We start from the raw sequence: 19,825 nt of genomic DNA on the forward strand, positions 1-19,825 counted from the left end.
TACTGATTTTTTTTCTTAAATGCTGGAGTGAGCGCTCAAAAATATGGGTGGAAATGAACAATAAACAATTTTGTTTTCTAGTAGCCTTCATGAAAAAAGTATCTAAAATACACTAGCTGTGAAAAGGTTATAATCTGAGGCACAATAAATCCATGGCTGCAGAAAATACACCAATTTTGAGGATTTAAGATCTTTCCACAGCTTTTGCCAGATTTTAAGCTATCTTTTAAAATATAATAATTTCTAGCTCCTCCAGTTGCTGATTACCCACAACTCACAATGAACTCAGAGTGAATTTTGCCACTGACTTTATAGGAAGCAGTATTAGTTTTAGAAGGTGCCAGAGACATTATCTCGGCTGACCAGGAAAGACCTGGAACTGTTTGCCCTGAAGCCAGGCCAAATGCTTTTATGTTTGATTTTGCTACTCTGATAGAAAGAGAATCTTTTTTGTATTTCATATGAAATAACCCTCCTCCCCATCACACTCACTTTCCCCACCCCTTTCACATGCTAAGTTTTCAGCCCATCCTCAGAAAAATCAGTAGAGTCCTAGACTTATCCAGAAGAAGGAGATAAAATCTTGTAGTCTACAAGGAAGAACAACATACTTGGTATCACTGACAACTGCTTAAATTATTAATACAATTTTAACAGGTTGGATGAAGGTTTATAGAACAAGTGTCACCAGTCTTTTTAAGTGTCTCCCATGATGACACCTGCCTTTTAAATAAAATGTAAAAAACTAAAACAACCTCTCTACCCCAGAAATAACATTAGAGGTACATGATATTCTGTTTTTAAATACAAAGCCAGTATTGTTCTATGGACAGTAATATAAAGGTAATATCTGCTGTGTTTACTGAGGTAATTGCTTTATTCAAAGGACCCAGTCCAGCAAACAACTTAACTGGGTGAATAGCCCAAGACAGTAGATCTACTCATATGCTTGGAGGTGAGCATGTGTTTAAGTGCTTTGCTGGATTGTGGCCAGACTGCTCAGCACCTTGCAGGATTGAGCCCAATGACAGCAAAACATGCAGAAGATAACTGTGTATATCAAGTAACATTGCCATCTAGTGCTGAAATGACAAGCCTACATTTTAACAAGCTAAACTTTCAAATACCCAACATATTCCTCATCTAAAGTATTTGTTCCAAAACATGGAATAGAAAATAGATGAGTACTATATCTAAATAAATGGCACATTCACTTCTTTGTATAACAGTGTTCATAATTCCAAATGTACTTTTTATAGAAACTTAATGTTTCTCAACAATTAAAGATGACTTGACCTTTGCAGTTAGTACATTACATTAGGTTTCTTCATATGCTTCTGAAGTTTCAGTAGTACTGTTGGATTTTTCTCTGGTGCTGTTGTTGTAATCTTTATCATTTTTCTATAGGCTTTTGAAGGAAGCATTGACTGAGATCTGAATGATAGATTGACTGCAAGCAAAACGTTTTATTAGGATTTAGGACTTGCTAGCTCTTCTCAATCAAACTTACTCTTAAATTGGTGCCATTGTCCCTGGTTCAGATTAAACAATGTAGGACAGTGGACCTGCTTTTGATAATTTATCTGGTAATCACTTCTCTTCTTGAGGTTCAACTCACTGCTGATGTACAAAATTGCTGTTTAAAAATGTTATTTGACAGCTGTTTTCTGATGGGTTCTCACAAAAACTGCTTGTTTTTTCCAGATCTGTTGACCCATCCCTGGTTTTATGAGGTCCAGGTGTGAGTGTAAACTTTTGACTCATCAGTAATGCAGTTACAGCTTTCTTTAAGTGTACACTGTTGGAGCAAAACAATTATCACCTCCCTCTGCCCCCCAAACCTTAGCAAAGGGTGTTGCTGCATGTAACATTCCTGTTTTAAATCCCGAAGTAGTACTTGCTTAGAAGTACTTGCTGTATGCAACTTTTAACAAGGTCACTAACAAGGGTGGATGATATGGGGCAGTGCACATGAACTTCACTTCAACTGAGCTGACAAAATTTGGCCACAATTAATTCTGATTATTACACACTAGTTTTTTTAGAATTTCATATCCAACAAATAAGTATTTTCAATCATTAGGCAGAAGGTGTAAATTTCAAAATGATCTTTGTTGGTCTGTTGAAGCTATTTCCATTTCAAGAGAAAATCTTTGATTTAAAAATGATCTATAGATAATCACTTGAAGCATTCTAGACAATTGCTGGATTTTTTGCTGTTGATTCTTTCCAGCAATGAGTTTTTGCACACCAAACATAGCTGCAGGTCAATAACTTAATTTAATTGCTTTTAGCTAGTGGTCATGAAGTTATTTGGGTCCCTGTGTCTGTCTGAACACACTCTAAATACCCCATTCACTGGCACCCATATGTGTGTGTGTGTGTGTATTGTTTACTTCAATACTTGGGATGAGAAAGCTTATTTTCTCGTTCCAATATGAATAGTGTAGGATTTCATTTGTAAGCTATCGTAAACTTCTTTCATTTATAACAAGTGAAACACATCAAATGTATTTTAGTGATTTGAAGTTTAAGTGGCAGTCAAGAAAAGATATCAGCATTGTTTTTTGCTTAGTTTTGAGAATAGATATACACAGAACAGTGCCCACTGATGCAGACTGTTGTTTCTGTAAACTAAATGCCTTCTTTAAGTCCTAGAAGCATGGTGAGAGGTTTATAATTTATGTTAAATGTATAACCATCAGGTATTATGTCATTTCAATGATACTGGTGTTCCCCCTTTCTGTTGTATACACCTGTTGTCTCTAGTCTCATAGTGCTATTCTATATAGGTTCTTATACCACCCTCATCACCATGGTATTTGAACATCTTTCTGTAGCACATTAAGCGATATGTCATGTATAGATCATTCTTTCTCTCATCCTCTTACCAGGGGAAGAATTACATGTGCAGTATATTGTTTTGATAGGGATTTGTTGTTTAATATATATGTTTATGTACATGCTGCTCTGTGTTTACATTAGTGAAGGGAAGAACATAGAAATATGCCTAGCACTTGGATGAGAGGAGTGAGGTTTGTGATGGTCTTTTGTTCCTGTGGAAACTCATTCCACAAAGTAGCATTGACCCCTGAGAAAGCTCTGTCTCCTACACACAAAACCCTTACCCTTGTGGTAGAAACTTCCATTGTGCCTGAGGATCGGAGTTGTTGATCACAGTCCTCATCCCAGAAATCTATGTGGTCTTTTAGATATCCTGGACCCAGGCCATTGAGCACCTTGAAGATAAGGAATGAGACCCTGAACTTGACTTAGGCTTTGGCTACACTTGCGAGTTACAGCGCAATAAAGCAGCCCCGAGTGCCCTAGCTCACTCCCTGTCCACACTGGCAAGGCACATAGAGTGCACTGACTCTGCAGCTACAGTACTGCTGGTACTCCACCTTGGTGAGTGGAATAATGTTTGCTGCGCCCCCGCTGGAGCACTGCGGCACCAGTGTGAATGAGGTGTTGCGTCACTGTGCTGTGATCAGCCTCCGGAAACATCCCATAATCTCCTTAAGTCAAGTGGCGACTCTTATCATTGTTGTGAAATCGGCTGCAGGAATCTGGAAATGCCCTTTCAAAGCTCCATTTCAGAGAAGCTGGCTGCTTATCAACTACTAGTGAGTGAGAGAGAGGCGGGGGGATCTGAACTTACAAGACAGCATGCTGACACAGTCTCAGAACCCCAAAAACCCACTCTCTCTCCCCCCACATACACACAACACACTCCCTGTCACACTCCACTCCCCCCCCCATTTGAAAAGCATGTTGCAGTCACTTGCATGCTGGGATAGCTGCCCATATTGCACAGCTCCCAATGCCGCTGCAAGTGCCGCAAATGTGGCCACGCCAGTGCGTTTGAAGCTGTCAGTGTGGACAGACTGCAGCACTTTCCCTACTGCGCTCTACGAAGGCGGGTTTAACTCACAGCGCTCTACATCTTCAAGTGTAGCCATGCCCTTAGATATTATGCTCTTTTTATTATATATGTGTACAAAATTGGCCCTGATCCTTATGCGGATCTCTAGACAATACTTCAGTATAAATAGTAATGGTGATGACATTTCTTTGCTCAGAGAAACTCTCAGATTAGTTCTTGATCAATCTTATCATAATCCTGTTCACATATTTTAGATGCTTCCTAAGCAAACACAATGAGTCTTTCATCCTCAGAGAGTAACATTGGAGCTCACTGCCCCTGTACCATATACACACACATTTGCATAAAAATTGTTGCTGAAGACAATATTGAAGGCTTGTTTATTTTTTATTTGTATTGTAATAGCACTTGCTAAGAAACATGATCACGCTTTGCTTTCCAAACTTCCTTCATTTGGCATGTGGCCAATGATTTTAAAAGACAGACTATAGTCACTAGGCTAGGAAAAAACCTCCCATAGCACTTCAGTTGTCAAATAAATGAACGCAGCTGAACCACATTTTTGTGGGATTTGGTGCATTAACAACATTATCTACCTTTGCATCAGACTACAGCACAGTTGACTAAATCCAATGACATAAACAAATTATAAAGAGCTGGAAGAATTCACGTTTATTTTTCTGCATGTGGAGATCTTAGTCTTCCAGTTGCTAAAGAAGCTCATCCAACTTCCTTAAATGTTGTGGGCCATATGTTCAATAACCAGGAATTCATCCAGATAGCACTCTTTTCCTGACAGATGTTGAAGAATTTGTTCCATTGCACTGATACATGGCAGAAGGAGATGCAATGCCAAAGGATAAACAATTACAACAGAACAGTCCCTTTGAATAAATTGTTTTGATTCATTTTGCATTCTGCAGGTGCAAGAAAGTCCTTAACCCAAGGTACAGGTTGATATACAGAGAAGGATTTATAGTTACTTTAAAATCTCCACTGATTTGTACTTGTCCAACAATTTAAAACAATGGGCACAACTGGTGTACCTAGTGATTCCTCTACCAGGTTTTCTAGTTTAGCATCTGCTCTGATGCATTGCATGTGGAAGAGGCTGTAGCTTTCATCATTTAGGCTGACTGCAATTCTCAGTGGTCAATCTTACATTAATATTTTTCACAATCTCTATTTAATTGCAAACTAACACTAAAAGAACAGCATCTAGTCCTGCACTAGTGTTTAATGGAATTTCAATCAATGACTTGATCTCATGTCATTCTACCTGAATTTTAAGCCATGCTTGGTTAAGCAAGCTAAGGCCCAGCCTTTTTACCAGAGTCCTTGTTATTGCAGTTGTCCCTTATACACTATCATAACTTTTCACATCCTCATAACAAGTGTTTTGCTTGTACTTAAAAATGGTACACCCCTGCAAAGACACTGAATGTCCACTATACTTATGGTTTGTGAAAGTTGTGGTGTAACAGATACCATATGAAAAAGTGTCGCTTTTGAGGATGTATACCGTGGCACTAAAAGGGGTTAAGCTTTTATCTAGCACATCATCTCAATTCTACAATAAGTGTTAACCCATGTCCCAGGAAAATTCCAATCTGGGTAATTCCATTTTATTTACCTAAACTATCTCTACCCTTAACTGTTGTGTATTGTTGCTGTACCCTTTCAAACAACTACTATATTTTACCTTAGAGGTGTTGCATTTCAGTGGTGGAGGAAGCAATCTCTATGTGTAATGTTTGTATAGTGGTTTGAGGATTCTTAAGGATGAAAGGCACTATATATACCTGTTGTAATTTTTTGCATTGCTTGAATCCAGCAGGACAACACAGTGATACTAGAATTATATCATGCCAATTTTATTGCAGCACTGACACACACAGCAAGTTTTTCTAGCAGGCAGTAGTCTTAGGAAGCTAATGATTTAACCTCATATAGAATAGAACCTTCAATCACAAAAAATGTAAACTATTATAATAGAGGTTCTCAAATTGTGGTCTGGTTACATGGTGCTGGCTCCTCCTCATGTCCACTTGTTAAATCACATTAAAAGACAACTGATGAATAAATTGAAAACTTTCCTATCATTAATTGCCTATGTAATCAGCTGCTATAGTTGCCAGAGGGATGTTAGGCAGGCAACCATGAATGGGCAAGGAAGTGTCTAGAGGCCAATCTCTGTATTCAGATACGGTCCATACAATTAGAAAGATTGGGAGTGCCCACTATAATGTACATTCTGGACACCCCCATCTTCTCCACTTCAAATTCTGGTGACTTAAGTATAAGGCCCTTCATTTTCAGTTTTTACTGATTTTTACCCAAATTTCCCCAGGTTTTACAAAAGCTATTATTATTTTTTTATTTATTTACACCTGAATTCTAGACCACTCAGGTACATGAAAATAGTGATTATATTAAGAAAATTGAATACATTACATTAGATAGATGTGTTAATAATAAATTAGGGTAAATGTGAGGCTGTCTGTTAAAATAAGGCAATGTAGTGGAACATGGAAAGCATGCATATGTGTACAGACCTTCAATATACAGCTAATGAACTAAACCACAGCATTAAGCTGCTTTTACTTTCAATTCTGTTACTTTTCCGTGTTGCTTTTTTTCCTGTCCTCCCATCCCCGAATATTAACCCAGGAAACTGTGAAGCTGATTTTTGCACCAATTTTCACCCTTCTTTCAATGTTTCTAATAAATACCAATTAATTCCTGGGAAATGTTAAACAAAGTAAAAACCAAAACCAAAGGGCCTTGCTTCAAGAAGATCCTGAACCAAACCCAAAGTTGCTATTAATAGAGACAGGGGCCTAAGTGAGCAGGGTGAGAAGGTATGGGTGGGGGCCAATCCCAGGACTCTGTGGGTATATGAGTGTGGGGGCCCCAGACTGCCAATTGCTGTTAAGTGGGCAAGAGTTCTAGGGGCTCAGGCCCATGAGGTGATGCAGCAGATGGAGAAGGGACTGGTGGCCACAGGCCGTAGGGTGACACAGGCAGTGGGTGATTGGGCCTAGGTGGCTGGGGCAGCAAGAGGAGAGAGGCTGGGGGTTAGCACCAGGCCTGGGGCTGCCTGACAGGGCACTGGGAGGTAGGTAGATGTCCTAGGCGGGCGACCCCTGCCCCGCAGATCACTCGGGTTGCTAGGGGACTGCTCCTTACGCAGGAAGCAGGAGGGCAGCGCCCTCTACTGTCCCTGCGGGGTTTCCTGCAGACAGCGCGCGCTCCGCCCCCACCTCCTCTCCTTTCCCCTCTCCGTAGGGACTAGGGAGGGGCGGTCACGTGGCGGAGGGGCGGGGCGTGACCGCCTCCAGGGTCACATGACAGGGGCGCGGGCCGGAGCTGTTGCTGGTCGGGGTCCGTTGGAGGCGAAGTGACCATGGTGAGTGAGCGCGAGTTGGCATCTCGGCAGCCCCTGGGCTGAGCGTGTGGCACCTCTCCCGTTTTGGGACGTCGGCGCGGCCTGCCCCGTTCCCCTGCCCGCGTGCGGCGCAGGCCCGTGGGCTGAGGAAGGGTTTTGGTGCGGTAGGGCCCGTGGCGGCGGCTCGCTCCCGTTGGGGACGCGCCTAGGGACGCGGATTCCCACCTGTGGCCGGCGGGGGCTGGCTCGCGGGCGCCCTCCGTTGTCCGCGTGTCGCTGAGAGGCGCCCGCCCGCCCTCGGCTGCTCCACAGGGCGCTGGGCCCGGCTCCCCTCAGGCGGTGACATTCGACCTCTGATCCTGCAAGTGACTGCACCGGCCTCTCCTCCCGGCCGGCGCTGCGTTGGCCCGTGGCGTTCGGCCTGCGGCATGTTAGGGTCGCTCCTCGCCCCGGTGGGCCCCGCAGAGTTGGTAGAGGCTGGGCTGGGGCACTTCTGCACCGCTGTCCCGCGGGGTCGATAACCCCTCCCTCTCCTGCCAAGTCACTGTCGGCGGCGGGGCTGCAGGGCGGGTCCGGAGAGCGGCACAGCTGGGGCTGCGGTGCCTGTGGGTAGGCAGGCTGGGGAGAACTGCTCGATTGTCCGAGCCTGGGGCGGTCCGTTTGCTTACACCCTGGGCATGTTTGATTTGGAAATGGAGCAACAAAAAGTGGATTTAATGCCACGTGGGTGGAGTCACTTCTCAGAGTAAACACATCATAGGACTGGAAGGGACCTCAAGAGGTCATCTGTTCCAGTCCACCTGCACTCATGGCAGGACTAAGTATTTTCTAGATCGGGGTTCTCAAACTTCATTGAACCACAATCCCCTTCTGACAGCAAAAATTACTATACGACCCCAGGTGGGGGAAACTGAAGCCTGAGCCTGCCTGATACCTGCTGCCTCTGGCGAGAGGGGAAGCTAAAGCCCAAGGGCTTCAGCCCGCAGGCAGGGGGTCTGTAATCTCAGCCCCACTGCCCAAGGCTGAAGCCCTCTGGCTTCGGCCCCAGACAGTGGGGCTCAAGCTTTGGCTTCAGCCCCAGCAAGTCTAAGCCAGCCCTGGCAACCGCATTAAAATGGGGTCATGACCCACTTTGGGGTCCCAACCCACAGTTTGGGAACTGCTGATCTAACCATCCCTGACAGGTGTTTGTCTAACCTGGTCTTAAAATTTTCCAAGGATGATGATTCTACAGCCTCTCTAGGCAACTTATTTTAGTGCTTAACCATTCTGACAATTAGGAAGTTTTTCCTAATGTCCAACCTAAACTATCCTTGTTGCAATTTAAGCCTATTGTTTCTTGTCCTATCCTCAGAAGTCAAGGAGAATAATTTTTTGTAACAACTAGGGCTGTCGATTAATCGCAGTTAACTCACGAGATTAACTCAAAAAAATAATCGTGATTAAAAACGTTAATTGCAGTATTAATTGCACTGTTAAATAATAGAATACCAATTGAAATTTATTAAATATTTTGGATGTTTTACTACATTTTCATATATATTGTATTCTGTGTTGTAATTGAAATCAAAGTATATTATTTTTGCTTACAAGTATTTGCACTGTAAAAATTATAAACAAAAGAAATAGTATTTTTCAGTTCACCTCCTTCAAGTACTGTAGTGCAATTTTTGACCTGAAAGCACAACCTCTAAATGTAGATTTTTTTTTTTACATGCACTCCAAAAAAAAAAAAAAAAAAAAAAAAAAAACCCAAAAGTGTAAAACTTTAGAGCCTACAAGTGCACTCAGTCCTACTTCTTGTTCAGCCAATCGCTAAGACAGACGAGTTTGTTTACATTTAAGGGAGATAATGCTGCCTGCTTCTTATTTACGGTGTCACCAGAAAGTGAGAACAGGTATTTGCATGGCACTTTTGTAGCCGGCATTGCGAAGTATTTACGTGCCAGTTATGCTAAACATTCATATGCCCCTTCGGCTACCATTCCAGAGGACATGCTTCCATGCTGATGATGCTCATTTAAAAATAAGTGTTAATTAAATTAGTGATTGAACACCTTTGAGGAGAATTGTATGTCTCCTGTTCTGTTTTTACCTGCATTCTGCCATATATTTCCTGTTGTAGCAGTCTCTGATGATGACCCAGCACATGCTATTCATTTTAAGAACACTTTCACTGCAGATCTCACAAAACGCAAAGAAGGTACCAATGTGAGATTTCTAAAGATAGCTACAGCCCTTGACTCAAGGTTTAAGAATCTGAAGTGCCTTCCAAAATCTGAGAGGGACGAGGTGTGAAGCTTGCTTTCAGAAGTCTTAAAACAGCAACACTCCGATGAGGAAACTACAGGACCCAAACCACCAAAAAAGAAAATCAACCTTCTGCTGGTGGTATCTGAAAATAAACCTGTCAGTCTGCACTGCTTTGGATTGTTATCGAGCAGAACCTGTCATCAGCCTGGATGCATGTCTTCTGGAATGGTGGTTGAAGCATGAACATGTGAATCTGTAGCACATCCGGCACGTAAATATCTTGCGCCGCCGGCTACTGCAGTGCCACTTTCTCACTTTCAGGTGACGTAAACAAGAAGCGGGCAGCATTATCTCCTGCAAATGTAAACAAACTTGTTTGAGCGATTGGCTGAACAAGAAGTAGGACTGAGTGGACTTATAGGCTCTACAATCTTACGTTTTATTTTTGAACGCAAGGTTTTTTGTACATAATTCTACATTTGTAAGTTCAACTTTCATGATAGAGATTGTACTACAGTACTCGTATTAGGTGAATTGAAAAATACTATTTGGTTTTTTTACAGTGCAAATACTTGTAATCAAAATAAATATTAAGTGAGCATTATACACTTTGTAATTGAAATCAGTATATTTGAAAATGTAGAAAACATCCAAAAATATTTAAATTTTTTAATTGCTTGACAGCCCTAGTAACAACCTTTTATGTATTTGAAAACTTTTATGCCCCCCTCAGTCTTCTCATCTCCAGACTAAACCCATTTTCTTCAATCTTCCCTCATAGGTCATGTTTTCTAGACCTTTAATCATATTTGTTGCTCTTCTCTGGATTTTCTCCAATTTGTCCACATCTTTCCTGAAATATGGTGCCCAGAACTAGACACTACTCCAGTTGAGGCCTAATCAGTGCAGAGTAGAGCAGAATTACATCTCGTGTCTTGCTTACAACACTCCTCTTAATACATCCCAGAATGATGCTTGCCTTTTTTTGCAACAGTGTTATACTGCTAACTCATATTTTAGCTTGTGGTCCACTTTGATCCCCAGATTCCTTTCCACAGTACTCCTTTGTAGGCAGTCATTTCCCATTTTGTATGTGTGTAACTGATTGTTCCTTCCTAAATGGAATACTTTGCATTTGTCTGTATTGTATTTCATCCTGTTTACTTTAGACCATTTCTCCAGTTTGTTCAGATCATTTTGAATTTTAATCCTATCCTCCGATGCACTTGCAACCCCTCCCAGCTTGGTAACATCCACAAACTTTATAAGTGTTCTCTCTATGCCATTATCTAAATCATTGATGGAGATACTGAACAGAACTGATCCCTGTGGGATCCCGCTTGATGCGCCCTTTCAGCTTGGCTGTGAACCACTGATGATTACTCTCTGGGAATGGTTTGCCAAACAGTTATGGACTCACGTTGTAGTAGCTACATCATGGTTGCGTTTCCCTAGTCTGTTAATGAGAAGGTCCTGTGAGACCGTATCAAAAGCCTTACTGAAGTCAAGATATATCTCCTCTACTGCTTCCCCCTATACACAAGGCTTGTTACCCTGTCAAAGAAAGCTATTAGGTTGGTTTGACACGATTTGTTCTTGACAAATCAATGCTGACTGTTACTTATCACCTTATTATCTTCTAGGTGTTTGCAAACTGCTTAATTTTTTGCTCATTCACTTTTTGGGTAGTGAAATTAAGATGACTGGTCTGTAATTCCTTGGGTTGTCCTTATTTCCTTTTATTTTTATAGATTGGCACTATATTTGCCCTATTCCAGTCATCTGGAATCTCTCCCGTCTTTTATGGCTTTTCAAAGGTGATCATTAATGTCTCAGATATCTCCTCAGTCAGCTCCTTGAGTATTCTAGGATGTATTTCATCAGGCCATGGTAACTTGAAGACATCTAACTTGACTAAGTAATTTTTAACTTGTTCTTTGTCTATTTTAGCCTCTGATCCTATCTCATTTTCACTGGCATTCACAATGTTAGATGTCCAATTGGTACTATGGGGGGAGGGATAGCTCAGTGGTTTGAGCATTGGCCTGCTAAACCCAGGGTTGTGAGTTCAATCCTTGAGGGGGCCACTTAGGGATCTGGGGCAAAATCAGTACTTAGTCCTGCTAGTGAAGGCAGGGGGCTGGACTCGATGACCTTTCAAGGTCCCTTCCAGTTCTAGGAGATGGGATATCTCCATTAATTTAAATTTAATTTAAACTTTAGTAAAAACTGAAACAAAAAAGTCATTTAGCACTTCAGCCATTTCCACATTTTCTGTTCCTGTTTCCCTCCCCTCATTGAGTAAAGGGGCTACCTACCCTCTCCTTGGTCTTTCTTTTGCTTCTGATGTATTTGTAGAATGTTTTCTTGTTACCCTTTGTCTCTAGCTAGTTGAATCTTGTTTGTGACTTGGCCTTTCTAATTTTTTGCCTACATATCTGTGTTACTTGTTTATATTCATCCTTTGTAACTTGACGTAGTTTCTCCTTTTTGTAGGACTTTGAGTTTCAGATCATTGAAGATCTTTTTCCTACCCCTACTTTTTCCTAGTGGGGTAGTTTGCTCTTGTGCCCCTAATAATATTTCTTGTTCTCCAATAGTAACACTATTTTTTAATTTTTTTATTATTCCTACTGTATTTGAGTCCTGCTAGTGTTCTTGCCTATCAAAACTTGACAGCTTGGTTCTTACTCGAGGAGTTTATAGCCTGCACTGAAGTAGTCTAAACAGTTCTGACACACATAGTATACTAAGTACATGTTGTGTCATCCAGAAGACAATATATCACCTTGAAAGTGTGAACTTTTTGGTTTAAGATTACTTGTGTATATGTAGTATCCCAAAATGCCTTACAAATTCTGTACAGGGGTTACTGAAATGCACTTGCTTCTGTAGTTGAAAGTGCACAGCAATAGTACAGAAAGATTTAGGACCATTTCATATTGTAAGGGTATGTCTACACTAAGACACTTAAGACAGTAAGATTGTAACTGTTTTGCCATTACAAGGTGTTTAGCAAGGAGATTAGATATGAAGAAACCAGTACACCAGACACTTTTTTTTTTTTTCCAATTTTTCTTTTTAAAGTAGTCCCACTTCCTTAGGAGAAATCTCTCTTTTGGGGGGAAAGCTAGAGATCAGTTGGACAACATAACTAGGAGATCAGTTTGAAAAATTAAGATTTTCATTTTTAGAAAACCTGTTTTTTGGAACGGCTTGTTTTTTAAAAATGGCTTCGCCTTGAAACTCCATATTTGTTTATCCATGCTAGATGAGAACTAGTTTTTGGGAAGGAGACTGGCTAATTCAGAAGTTACTCGATGAACTCATGAGACTGCAAGACAGTTTCAAGAATTTGTAAGGTCAGCAGTCTTAGACTGCTATATCTTGCATATGAAGTTATTTGTTGATTGCTATGTTTACATATAAACTATTTTGACACAAATTGAGGGAGGTGATAGTGCTTTTATGTAAAGGCTTTATTCTCCTTCAAATTGAAGCATAGGCCAGCCCATATGGGGAACATCTTAAAATAAGTATCGATGTGCAGTGTCTTATGAGTACTCTGTGAACCTATTGTGACTGTATTTTAGCGTCTCTGTCTATAATTTGTGAAATGCTATACTGCAGCAGTTCTCAAAGTGGGGTCGCCAGGGCTGGCTTAGACTTCCTGGGGCTGAAGCCAAAGCCTGGGGGCTTCAGCTTTGGGCACTGGAGCTGAGATTACAGATCCGCTGCCTGGAGTTTAAGGCCTTGGGCTTCAGCTCTCCCCTGCCCTTGGGTGGCAGGGATTGGTTAGGCTCAGGCTTCGTTCTCCTCTCCTGGGGTCATATAGTAACTTTTATTGTCCGAAGGGGGTCACGGTGCAATGAAGTTTAAGAACCCCTGTGCTATGGGATCCTTTTAGATTTGTGCTGTGAATGTAATCTTTTTGGTTTGGAGGTAAATGTGCATAAAACTCAATAGGCACTCTTTCAATTTGATAGATGTAATCGCTGTCTACACTTTGAAAGTAGTACTGCATGTTTAAGAATTAACATGAGCATGTTCCTGGAAAAGGCAATAAAGTGTTATAACTTAAACATATATTTCTTGTATACTAATGATTTGGGAATTTTTCCTAAATAACTAATTTAACTGGAAATTGAATATCAGAAAACAGATGTAGTCACAAAGCAAGCTTCTTTGATGTTCCACCTGTGAATGTAAATATCTACTCAGCAGAGACTTGAAAGACTTCCCTGTTAGATGTGGTGAGCCCCTCCTTAAGCTGCTTTTTGAGCTTTAGGAGTCTAGGCTATGTCTAAGCTACAGAGTTTACAGATGTTCTAAGCCAACAGGGGGAGAGTTCTCCCAACTTACCTACCGCCGCTCGGGGAGGCTGGAGTAATTATGTCGATAGGAGAAGCTATGCCACTGACCTTGCACTGTCCACACCGGCGTTTAGGTCAATGTAATTTATGTAGTTCAGGGGGGTGGCTTATTCTCGCCCCTGAGCGACACAGCTTGTACCGGTGTAAGCTGTAGCGTGTACATATCCTGAGACTTCCACTCAGTACTGGCTAGCTTTTAGGTTTCTTTTACGGAATTGTGCACAACTCTCTGTGTAAAGAGTTTTGGGGCAGTTTGCCAGAGTAACAAGCGTAAGTAGAAACAAAGTACAGAGACTTCTTTTATTTAGCCTTGTGTATCTTAACATTTCATGAGATTAAAAATGCCTTTTTGTGTCCTTGCTTCAGCCTGTCTTGCAGTCCTGTGTCTTTTCTGTTTTCCCCACATAGTGTCACTCTTGCTGATATGAGAGGTTTTCTTCTCAGCAGGGCCTATTGTTTGGAACAGCTTTCTTGCATCATTAGTTCTACATTTCATTTAAGATTTTAGCTAAATACCTCTCCTCTTCTTTTGACTTTGTCCCAACTCTACAAGTTTTATTTCACCACACTACAATTAAAGACCTTACACAGAATGAGAACGTATAGTCTTTAAAGAATACCAAATTTACCCAGTAGAAGACAGTGAGGGACTACATCTAGTTTTGTGTTTGTGATTTGCATCCAAAAAGTTCTGTTCGGGGCAGTCACAGATAATTTGAAATGTTCCTTTCCTTCCTCCTCAAGCCAGAATTTGGTGCATAGTCTTGGACCAAAAAACATCTTTTTCCCGTTCTGCTGTGTTTCCTGTAGATCTTCTCCCAGGTCTTTCAGTTTGTGACCTATTTGCACTTACTCCAATAAACAGTTTGTTACAATGTCACACATAGGAAACTGGGACACACTAATTGTAAGGAATCCAAAAGTTTGTTTTTGAATCTGGGTTTCTCAAGTTTGATTTAAAACTATCAAATTTCAGTGGAAAGTTGCAGTACTAATAATTAGGAGGGACTGAAATTTTTTTGTTTTTGAAGATGGAAGAAGCAAATGGCATATGTAATTTTAATGGTGATCATAATTGGGTACTAGAACTATCTACTTATTCCTGTTGTGAATTGCTCATTCTTCAGCTTGCTACTGATCTTATCTTTTAATTATTTGCTGAATATGTCCCATGTGGCTATTATGAAACTACTTGTGTATAACTTTTTAGACATCCCAATGAAATTATTTGCATATTCTAAAAATTTGAGTTGTACATCTGCAAACTGAGATCTGTCCTTCAGTACATGGGGAATTTGTGTAATTGGGAACATACTTTCATCCCCCAGGCTTTAATTAGCATCACTGCCACAAACAAAAAATAAAAAAAATATGTATTTCATAAAGTATAAAGTCATCTTTACCCCTGTGATAATCTGAAAAATTATTTTTTATTCCAGAGTTTTCTTGGAGGCTTTTTTGGTCCTATTTGTGAGATTGACATTATTCTTAATGATGCAGAAACACGAAAAACAGCAGAAATTAAAACTGAAGATGGCAAAATAGAAAAACACTTCCTCTTCTATGATGGTGAATCTGTTTCAGGAAAGGTAAGACTTGTGTGCTTCTAATAAAAATTCTTTTTACTTTTTGTAGCACATAAATGGAAACTAGATATCAAACATGAGACTCTTTTTTTTTTTTTTTTTTTTTTTTTTTTTCCCTTGGCTAGGTAAACTGGTTTGAACACCAGCTTAATTCTCTGGCCTGCATTTGTTCTTAAAGGTCAGAAAATTCTGTTCTATACCTATTTGTGACTAATGTAAACTTTAGTTCTTCCAATGGCTATTAGCCAGGATGGGCAGGAATGGTGTCCCTAGCCTCTGTTTGCCAGAAGCTGGGAATGAGCAACAGGGGATGGATCACTTGATGATTACCTGTTCTGTTCATTCCCTCTGGGGCACCTGGCACTGGCCACTGTTGGAAGACAGGATACTGGGCTAGATGGCCCTTTGGTCTGATCTAGTAGGGCTGTTCATATTAGTTACTGTGGCAGTTAATGGGAACCTCTGTTTTATATGTTCATTAGCCTATTGCTGCTTCCTTTCATCTCTTGTCTTCTTCCTCTGAAGAGGCCAGTGCAACCAAAGGCATCCCTGTCACTTCGGAATGATTTTTCTTGTTGGAAGCGGTAATCTTTGGAACCCGAGAGAGGGGAAGGCCAAGAAGGCACCATTTATAGCAGTAGTCTTTGGACATCAATTACCTGCTTGTTCTGTACATCCTGAAGTTATGCCTCATGCCCTGGCATCTGGTAGTACATCAGAGGATCTTCAGTTCAGCTGACGAACAGTTCAGTAGGGGATAGTGTGTTGACAACAAATTGGGAAAGGATTAGGAAGCCCAAATCTGTTCCTTCCCTAAAAAAAACTGAGTTAGATGGCACCTTAGCCTGTTTCTCAAGGGACCTATTCGCTATCAGGAAATGCTCCCACTCTTCAGACCTACTTCTTTATACCCACACCCACCTGTGGACTCCTTAGAAATACAGCATGAATCCCTAGAATGTCTTTCTAGAGGACTGAAACTTTCTCATGAGATGTCTAAAACTCAAGAGTTAGCATGTTTATTTAAAAAGAGGAAGGTACTAGCTTTCATATACTCACTGATACTTTTAAAAAAGGATAACCGTCTGGGAAGGCCTTTGAGGAGTTTTGACTAAAGCAGTTGCAACTGGATTGGAAAACTGTTGGCTTCTCAGGCAGCTTCCCCTTTTTTTTTTTTTTTTTTTTTCTCTTCCACCCCAAGATAACTGCTTGCATAATCTCTTGCACCCTCTACCCCAGACACTAACAGATCACTAGTGACTTACTGGACTGCAAGGTACAGGAATTTGTGAGCTCACAGCTCTGAGTTAGAAAATATTGTGCACTTCATATTGCCAGTGTTTCCATAGAGAAGATCTTCTAGTCCCAGGGAGATGAGATGGCTTAAATAATTAAAATTGACAGATTGGGCTTTCAGTGATTTTTTTTTTTTTTTTTTTTTTTTTGGTCCAGGATTCTCTTAAATTGGCATCAAGCACTGCAAGCTCCTTTCCCCACTAGGAGGGACCTATGTTTACTAGAGTTGGACAAAATAAATCTCAGCACAGTGTGCTTTAGAAGCTAACATCCATAGGAGATGCATCTAGATTCAGTTGTGGGGAAACAGTTAACCTAACAGGATTCACATCTTAAACTGAGCAGTAGCCGGGCTTCTCTGGCTTGTGAGTGGAATGTTTCTAAATTTAAGCATTTAAGGGGAATCTCAATGACTCTGCCAGATGACATAAAGGAAGGAATCTCTGCCACCTTCCTTGGTAATCTTTAATTCCACACAATGATGGTCAAAGTAAAGAGTCTTTTTTGGGCTGTGGAACTGTCATCTAGTTGGCTAACTTCAAGTGCCATGATAAACCCTTATCTAAGTCTAAGGCAGAGGTCCCCAAACTGTGGGGCATGCCTCCTGGGGGAGGAGGACATGGAGGAACATTTGGGGGGTGCAGTGGGCTGGGCCAGCCCTGATGGGGTGGGAAGGGAGCCCCACCCTGACCCAAACTCTGCTTTGGCCCCGTGCCTGACTCCGTACCCAGCCTCGGTGTGGCTCTGCATGTGGCTGGAGGCCAGGCTTGTGGCCTGGCTGTGGCCACAGCTCCGGCCCCAGCCCTGGTATGGCCCCAGCCTCAGCCCCTTTATCCCTATCTGTCACTGCGGCCCTATTACTCCCCCTGGCTCCAGGGTGGTGCGGATGGAGGAATGGGAGGCATGACTCTCAAAAATTTGGGGACCACTGGTCTAAGGGCTTGTCTAAATGAACACTTTAGTTTACAGCAAGCTGAGATGTAAATCTACCCTCTGCTAATGTGCCCACAGTAAGTGTCCATATGAACAGTTCCTTAGGGTACGTCTACAGTACAAAATTATTTAGAAATTATTCTATTTGAATTTTGGGAAGTGATTTTTATACATTTGGTCTTGTCTCTCTCCACTCCCCCCTCCCCCCCCCCCCCCCCCAAGTGTGTGAATTCGGCGGAGTGCGTTCACAGTACCGAGGCTAGCATCGAATGTCGGTGCAGTGCACTGTGGGTAGCTATCCCACAGTCCCCACCACCCATTGGAATTCTGGGTTAAGCTCCCAGTGCATGATGGGGCGAAAACATTCTTGCGGGTGTTTCTGGGGGTGTTCTTGTCACTTGCTCCTCCCTCCATGAAAGCTATGGCAGACGCCATACTGCCAGCAGACGGTGCAGTACGGTGCACCACCTGTCTCCTGATACTATGAATTCACTTCGCATGTCCTCTTGTCTTTCTATGTAATATCTCGAAGGATCTACTCTCTCTCTTCCTCACCCGTGAAAGCTACATAAAACAACCATTTCCGGCCTTTTTTCGGCCACTGTGAACTGAGCAGCACAGCTTCCGCTGCAAACTCTGCTTTCCGGCTCTTGCAGCGCTAGTGAGCTTCTCCATGTTGTCGGTCCTGGGCTCCCATGGAAGCTACAAAAGACAACCATTTCCCGCCTTTTTTCGGCCATTGTGAACCGAACAGCTCTCCTACGTTTTGCGTCCCTTTTTCCAGGATTACCCGTGCAGGCGCCGTAGTGTGGCAAGCATGGAGCCCGCTCAGATCTCCGCTGCAGTTTTGACCATTGTAAATACCTCACACATTATTCAGCATTATGTGAAGTACCTGCAAAACTGGGCGAGGAAGCGATGACAGCGTGATTACTATACTGATGAGGACATGGACACAGATCTTCCTAGAAGCACGGCATGTGGCGATTGGGAGAGCATGGTGGTGTTGGGCCAGGTTCATGCCATGGAACACCGATTCTGGGCCCAGGAAACAAGCACAGACTGGTGGGATCTTGTAGTGGTGCAGGTCTGGGATGATTCTCAGTGGCTGTGAAACTTTCGTATGCGTAGGGCCACTTTCATGGAACTTTGTGACTTGCTGTCCCCTGCCCTGAAGCGCAAAGACACCAAAATGAGAGCAGCCCTCACAGTTGAGAAGCAAGCTTCCACAGTGCTGTGGCCACTCGCAACACCCAACAGCTACCGATCAGTCGGGAATCAGTTTGGAGTGGGCAAATCTACTGTGAGGGCTGCTATGCTGCAAATTAGCCAACGCAATCGTTGACCAGTTGCTATCAAGGGTAGTGACTTTGGGAAATGTGCAGACCATTGTGGATGGCTTTAATGTGCTGGGGTTCCCTAACTGCGGCAGGGTGATAAATGGAACACACATCCCTATCTTGGCCCCAGAACACCGGGGCGGACAGTACATAACGCGCAAGGGGTATTTTTCCATGGTGCTGCAAGCACTGGTGGATCACAAGGGAAATTTCACTGACATCAACGTGGGATGGCCGGGAAAGGTGCATGACGCTTGCATCTTCAGGAACTCTGGTCTGTTTGAACAGCTGCAGGAAGGGACTTACTTCCCAGACCAGAAAATTACTGTTGGGGATCTTGAAATGCCTATAGTTATCCTCAGAGACCCAGCCTACCCCTTAATGCAATGGCTCATGAAGCTGTACACAGGCACCCTGGATAGTAGTAAGGAGCAGTTCAACTATAGGCTGAGCAAGCGCAGAATGGTGGTAGAATGCGCTTTTGGACATTTGAAAGCGCGCTGGTGCAATTTATTGACTCTGTTAGATCTCAGCACAACCAATATTCCAATTGTAATTGATGCTTGTTGTGTGCTCCACAATATCTGTGAGAGTAAGGGGAAGACGTTTATGGCGGGGTGGGAGGTTGAGGCAACTTGCCTGGCGGCCAGTTTCGCACAGCCAGACAACAGGGCGATCAGAAGAGCGCAGCAGGGCGCGCTGTGCATCAGAGAAAGTTTGAAAGCCAGTTTCATGACTGGCCAGGGTACGGTGTGACAGTTGTTTTTTCT

General features: G+C 42.3%; 1 protein-coding gene across 2 annotated transcripts in view; it reads left to right on the forward strand.

The window, feature by feature from the left end:
• Positions 1 to 7,176: 7,176 nt before the first annotated feature.
• Positions 7,177 to 19,825, forward strand: part of VPS26A (VPS26, retromer complex component A) — a 32,129-nt gene continuing 19,480 nt past the window's right edge. The window contains exons 1-2 of one of the 2 annotated variants that reach the window (XM_034775838.1): positions 7,177 to 7,295; positions 15,340 to 15,489. In XM_034775838.1, coding sequence (XP_034631729.1) covers positions 7,293 to 7,295; positions 15,340 to 15,489 — 153 coding nt within the window. In that variant the 5' untranslated portion in view covers positions 7,177 to 7,292. The remainder of the gene's footprint in view (positions 7,296 to 15,339; positions 15,490 to 19,825) is intronic. The other variant, XM_034775839.1, reaches the window with a different exon arrangement.

The sequence above is a fragment of the Trachemys scripta genome, chromosome 7 (genome assembly GCF_013100865.1).
Source record: "Trachemys scripta elegans isolate TJP31775 chromosome 7, CAS_Tse_1.0, whole genome shotgun sequence".
Classification (NCBI taxonomy): domain Eukaryota; kingdom Metazoa; phylum Chordata; order Testudines; family Emydidae; genus Trachemys; species Trachemys scripta.